The 6,683-nt window shown below is 40.6% G+C and overlaps 1 protein-coding gene across 1 annotated transcript; it reads right to left on the reverse strand.

Moving 5' to 3' along the window:
- Positions 1-6,302: 6,302 nt before the first annotated feature.
- EAE97_005388 (uncharacterized protein) lies at positions 6,303-6,683 on the reverse strand (the record flags this gene model as incomplete). Its single annotated transcript, XM_038875900.1, has 1 exon — positions 6,303-6,683. The coding sequence occupies one exon, from the start codon at positions 6,681-6,683 to the stop codon at positions 6,303-6,305; it is 381 nt and encodes a 126-aa protein (XP_038733237.1).

A 6,683-nucleotide genomic window follows, 5' to 3' on the forward strand; every position in this document is an offset into this window, starting at 1 on the left:
CTAGGAAGCATCATGTTCCGTAAATCCCGTAAGTTACATTCAAATGATTTTCATCGTATCTATCTATCGTGGACGAATGAATTTTTTTATCCGTTCATCATCTTTGATAAGAAGAAAGTGCAAGTGCCACGATGGATATCATGATATGTATAGGGATGTATATGACATGTATCCAGGTGTATATGCATTGCGGATGGTGCAGCTGCATTGCATTGCATATTTTGGGAGGAGAACAATTATTGATGCACGCGGCACGGGTGCATGGGGGAATTATCGGTCGGCTAGCGAGGCATGAATCGTAAGTGTAGGATGGTGAAGAAATGTATATAAAGTGGATGGAAGATCAAATGGTTGGAGAGTTGGATGGATGGATTGCATTTGCAGCTGCTTTTCAATAGAATCATGTATGTATGATGTATCATGCAAAGAGATGGATGGATTAGGGGTGGAGGTGTTGTGAGATGGCAAGTGTCATGTCATGCTATGCAATGCAAAAGTACCCCGCATTGCTGCGTCGGTATGTGTTGATGAGAAAGAACGTGATGGCGAGAAATTTTTTAAGGGTTGGAGATTGTGGATTGCGGGTGGGTAAGAGAATGAAGGATAGAGTTTATGGATGTTGGTGGGTGGAGGATGAAGAATGGAGGATACGAATGGAGATGGGGAGATCGACCGGATGATCGTGGTGGAGGACATGGACATGAACTTGAGGGGTGGCAATGTTGTGTTGTCATTTCGATTATGGGGATGAGATGTTATGATGGTATCATGACGATAACTAATTGTTGTATGATAGGCGGTAGGTGAGCTCATCTATGAAAATCATTTTGCCTCCAGAGAGCTCTCTCCAGACTATATTTCACATTACATCATTTCCAACCCGTTTGCCATGCGTTCGATCTTCCATCATGGATATTCACCGCCAGTTAAAGTGACGGCATCATGAGTTTTATGAAGTGAACATTCGTGAGAGGAAGGGTTTTATTCATTGTTTGTTCAAGTCGCCTGATTCTCTCTCGAATCTCCACGTTGTCAAATACAAGAGGACGTATCTTTCTCTCAGGAATTTCTCCTCACTTCATATCCAATTATCGAAGAAAACATGCGAGAAATTCTGCAAAGTAGTGGATATTCTACTAAAATCAACATATGCAATGCATCAGATACCGGTGCAACATCGGGCGTTCAGCATCTCCATTGCTGACGGGAGGGGTAGAATTGATTGCTAAGACTATCGTTACTATCGTTGCTATTGCGAGCGATATTGGCATTTCTTTGTTGTTATGGCTTATTTCATCAGTAAATGTGCTTTATCGCTATTTCGGGCTTGTTGAATTATGATGTTACTGTTGTTATTGGATCCCTCTCTTTTGCAGTTTTTTCGTTTCTGGAGTGCTTAGAACTTGTGCCAAATGTCATGGGCTGTGGTATTGAAAGGTGGGATTATCAATGAGGGCTGAAAATGAACAAAAATGAGAAGTTCTGATTTAAGTTCTGGGAGTTTAGGATGAGCGTGTTATGTTCCAATATATCCGCGAATGAAGTCTGTTCGTTATTTATCTGGATAAGTAGAAAGGGATTTATATAATGAATGGTTGTAAAAAGCTGGTGAGGTAATGAGGGACGAGAGGAGTTAGTGAGGGAAAGGAGGAGCGAAAGAATCGTGAAAAAGTTGGTTGTGCGAGGAAAAGAGCGAGAGTCAGTGGAGAAAGGGGTAGCGATCATGTGTATGCCTAAATGCTTTGATTTCTCCTTTACCCCTCTTCTGGCTTGGGTATATAAGATAATCTCTTGATTGATCATTTTCAGTGTGGATTGCATCAACATCCGGGAAATCTGAAGAACATGATGCCAAAGCAATTGGATACAAAGTGCATGAGGAACTGCTGCGAGTCTTAGGCGACTTTGATTTTACTGTCCTCTATTCCTCGCCTATATCTTCAATCATTTTTCTCGTCTTGTCTAGAATTTTCGTTGTGAGATGACTGACAATTGTCAAGTGCTGTGAGTTTGTCATTATCATCGGTATCATCGGTATCATTATTGTTGCTATCTTTGGTCTCATGTCCAATGTCATCGTCTAATCTATCTAAGCTTTTCGACGAAATATGCATAGATGAGATGTGGTGCGCAGTATTAAGGTAGTCTGCAAATAGTCAAAAAGATAAAGGATATCGATGGAATTGAAAGATGAGATACACTCCTAACGTTCTGGTATGTATTTACCGGCCTCATAATGAAGAGAAAGTTTTAAAGAGGAGAGGCATTTATATGATGATGGTGACAGCAGAGAAGGAGAGCAGGCGAGGAATCTACACGATGAGTGAGTGAATATGATCAGATAGTATGGATAATGGACATACAGGTGGTTGAGTGGTTGTCAGGTACTCCTGAGCTGCATGAGAAGACTACTCATTGGGAGTACTGAAGTTTTGGTGATAGCTACTTGTAGTGACGATTGGGCAACCTCGTGAGTTATTATGAGCAGATAGAGACATGGAAATTTCAGCAGACTATTCGAGAAGCTATATGGGAGGTAAAATTTTCTGACAAAGGTTGTAGTCGGAGTGTGGAGATTGTAGTAAATCTGAAAGTCGAATCGGAGACGGGAAGAGAATGGGGAAGAAGAGCGCATATAAAGAGCCGCCTTCTCTTATGAAAGTGGCACTTTGTACGGAACCGTTGAGAAATTCTGTTTACTCAACGACATGGGTAAGATCGTTAACTTCGAACGGACACATAGCTCAAGCTAAAACATTATGAGATGCTGTTCCTGTAGATTGAAATGAAAAAGAAGGAAATGGATGACAAACATTATTGATTTTTGGTATCATTGTCATCCGTACCGCATTTTTCCTCATTTCTATACTCTTACGTGTCATTATCAAGCGATTTAGACATCAAGACTTGAAGGCTTAGGGAAAAGAATATGTTCAAGACTCTACTATGGAAACGGGTATTGTCCACGTGAATGAATGCCATGTGTATTTTCACTCCTTGGATGAATCATTTTATTTCTAGTGATGGTATAGATGGAAGTAGTGGAAGCTAGGAAATCCTGTGTCATTAATAGGAAAAAGCGACTAAATACGAGAGACAGAGGAATGATCGTGGGAGAAGCGAGATCTAGTGAATAGGAAAAGTTAGGAAAAGGAACTGTGCGCTAGTAGGCTCGTTGAATCTTCCTCCTAACTTCCCTGTCTAGAGGTTTGTCTTTTGCTATAAAAGCCTTAATTTGGGGCTTTATAATTCATCCAAACAATGCGTGCGAAAAAGAGACCCAAACTATGTCCTGCTCTGTTGTGTAGATGAAACCTCCACGAGTAACATGCCTCTGTCTATACTCTGCGATCTCTCATACTTCGAAAAAAGATTCGAAATTATTTCTTATCATCTTCGAGGCCCCTCGCTACCATTTCCCGCTTTTCACTTTTCTCCACTGATTCTTTACCTCTTTCGTTGCATATTTTTCAGTCCGATATTATACCAAGTAAAAATCAAGAAGATATTGTACTCTCTTCACGTCCGGCTTTGCCCGCGTTAACGACGTATCATGTGGAAATGCTAGTCCAGTAGGCTATTCTTGTTTGAGTTGCTAGTGATACTCCTCAATTTGCTGTAGAGAGGAGAAGAGGCCGTGAAAGCCAATTTATAAGAATGATTTTAGCATTAAGAAAGTAAGAGTAACAAATAGGAAAAATATGGGGGGAGATGATGAATGAATTGAACGGCTGAGATCCATTATGTATAGAGTTGAGAAATACTTGGTGAATTGGTAAGCCTATCTGAATATTCAATCGCTGTTTCTTTGTTAACCCTACAATTCGGCAAATGATTCCTTCTCTGTGCTATTTAAAGACGTCGCATCTTCGATATAACACCTCATGAGAGTTTGTTAGCTCCAACACTATGAACTCAGGGTGTAAGAAGTTCTAGCTTCGACACTGTGCCTAAGATACTCTGTGTCCACTACGACTTGGGGTTCAAAGTAAAATCGAAATGACTATGAAGGGTTGGCGAAGAATAATAGTGTTTTTTCTGTTGTTACTCTTACCAACATTCATGATTGTTGACATCATAATTTTATTGCCATTTCTTCAACGTCGAGCCCTGCCTGAGAAATCAGAGGATATATGCCAAACACGACTATAAGTTTCCAGGAATTTCACGTTATTTCATCATGGAAACTGTCATTATCCGCAAATCATTACATATACAGCACTTGGAGTCACCTCAATAATCTCAGTCTGACAAATTCACTCCCCTCTGATGGACATCTCTCTAAGACTCAGGATACACTTCCAAACTTTCTATCAATTGTTATATAAACTTTCCAATTCCTTTTGTTTCAAACAGCCAATTGCACAATGACTAGGGAGAAATTATGAGGTCTGCAACTAATGGTGACTGGCAAGGTTGCCTGTAGTCCCGAGCTAGTTGCGGGGTGTCTGGCTGTTCTAGCACGAGCTGGACAGAATTTCGGTCGAATTTCAATGCGATCATTCCTTTACTATCGATGGACAATTAATCAATTTTTGTTGTTATGTATTATCACCCAAGCTATTGTTCTACTCCTATCTCATTTTAACAACAGATTTTGTGTTTTAATTCAAACCCTTATCATCTTTGTGATTTTCCTCAGAACGGAGTAATGGTAATAAGTGTGTGTTGAACCTGAACACCGTGATTTAGTTTCGACGCTGTCCCTCATGTTCGTTTCGGAAGCTTCATTTGATGTAACTTCAAGTTCGTTAACTTGGGCTTCGTCATCATGAGATGATTCTTCATCAGAGGAAATGGTTGAGAGAGCAGTTTATATGTGTGTGAAAGGGATTTTGGATTTTTGTTGGGCTGGTGGACGAGGGTATGAGATGAGGGGTTGGTTTCGTGTTCGCTGTAGATGATGCTTGTTGGAGGAAGACTGATGAGGGTGAATCATGCAGCCATTGGAGGGGAAGGAGCGCCCTGGGAAGAAGGCGAAAAATGGTGAATGTACGCTCATTCTACATATCGTCAGCCTTTTCTCCATATGCATCCATTGCCTGCACACGCTTTCTATAAAAGCTGTTGATCCTGCCAGTTGGTTCTAAAGCATCAAGTGCTTTTCCGTTATGAAAATTCACCGCAGGAGCTTACGAAGTTGGACAGCTCGTTACCATGTAGTAACACGGGATTAATTTAGGTGAAATCCAGGATTTAAGCTTCAAAATATAGATTCAGTTACGTGAAATTTGTGGTCATGATTTATCCTGTTGTCCAATGTAACTTTTCCCTGTCTGTTCCGTTCTACATCCTTAATATCGCTAGTACTAACTCAAAAAGTGGTGACAGTAAGATATTATACTCCACTTCAGACGAATTATTGCCTCATAACTCAAATTGTGATATTGGCGCAGGCTGTTCTTCTCACCAGCCTGTCTTGCTTTATCGATATCAGATGCCTATCTAGGTACAGAACATAGAAACTAGGAAGAGTTGAAGCCTATATGTTGAGATCGTAGAAAAGGGAGGAAAGAGACGCCATTTTGCATCGGGATTGATAGACAAGTGAATAGAGTTCTCGAGATCGATAATGCAAACAGAATGTGAGCAAATGACTTGATGATTCACTAGTGGCACCTGAGTATTGTTTCCATACTCTAGAAGTCGGTAAAAGAAATCATTGCAAAGGTATATAAGGACATTTGCTGTTACTAGGCTGCAATAAACAAGTATTCTCAAGAAAGAATTTCAAGAGGATATAACCTGCATCGGAATTTCACCAGATAGCTAGTTATTTGTCTTTGCTCTACATTTCAACAGGTTCAAGATCTCTGAGGGGGACAATATCTGAAAAATACAAATTTTTATCGTCAAATCTTAAATATTGTTACCGTTTTGTTTATTCATGTCCGTCTTCTTTCCCCGTCCAAAGATCAGGCAAATACCACGATTTCATATCCCGTGTTTTGACAACAGCTTGTAAGCCTAAAGAAACAGAAAGCTCATCCATTACCAGGCAAGAAAGCAAACGGTACGAGTTTCTCTAATCCAGAAGATTTCAGGAAAAGAGAGTGGTTTTATATGGTGAGAGTCATGTGAAATCGTGCCATTAGAAAGTGTGATGGCGGACAAGAAATGGGGCCAATCATTGGACAAACTCTGTTTTGTCGACTTTATTTTCGTGCAGAATCTGCGCAGATTGTATGTATAAATCAAAACAAAACGAGTTTCCTCAGATTAATCGACACGGCTTCTCTGTGGACTTTTTGCCACTTTTCAATCCTACTCAGTGGAAGCACCACCCAACCATCAAACTCGATCTACCTCTTCGAAGACCACAAAACCTTCCTGTCATAAAACGGCAGCGCCTCAAACTCGCATTTCAAAGTCATCCTACAAATAACCACCACTTCCTTCTTCGCATACTCCTCTTCCCTCCTCACCTCGCCTTCATTTTGATCCCACATAATAGACACAATATCCGCACCATCCTCATCACTCGGTTTCACAGCAAGTATAAAATGATCTTCTTCAGTCCAGCTGCGACTGATATGGACGTATATAATTCCATTTCCATCAATTTCTTTAGGTGTAATTTCCCATCTGTGATCCATATCTGGTGCCTCGAAACCGGCTTTGAGTTTGTTGAGGTCGGAGGAACTGATATGGATGTTCCATGGTGATGTTGCGGGGTCTTCCAT

This window comes from Botrytis byssoidea (assembly GCF_014898295.1).
Source record: "Botrytis byssoidea strain MUCL 94 chromosome Unknown BBYS_009, whole genome shotgun sequence".
Lineage (NCBI taxonomy): Eukaryota > Fungi > Ascomycota > Leotiomycetes > Helotiales > Sclerotiniaceae > Botrytis > Botrytis byssoidea.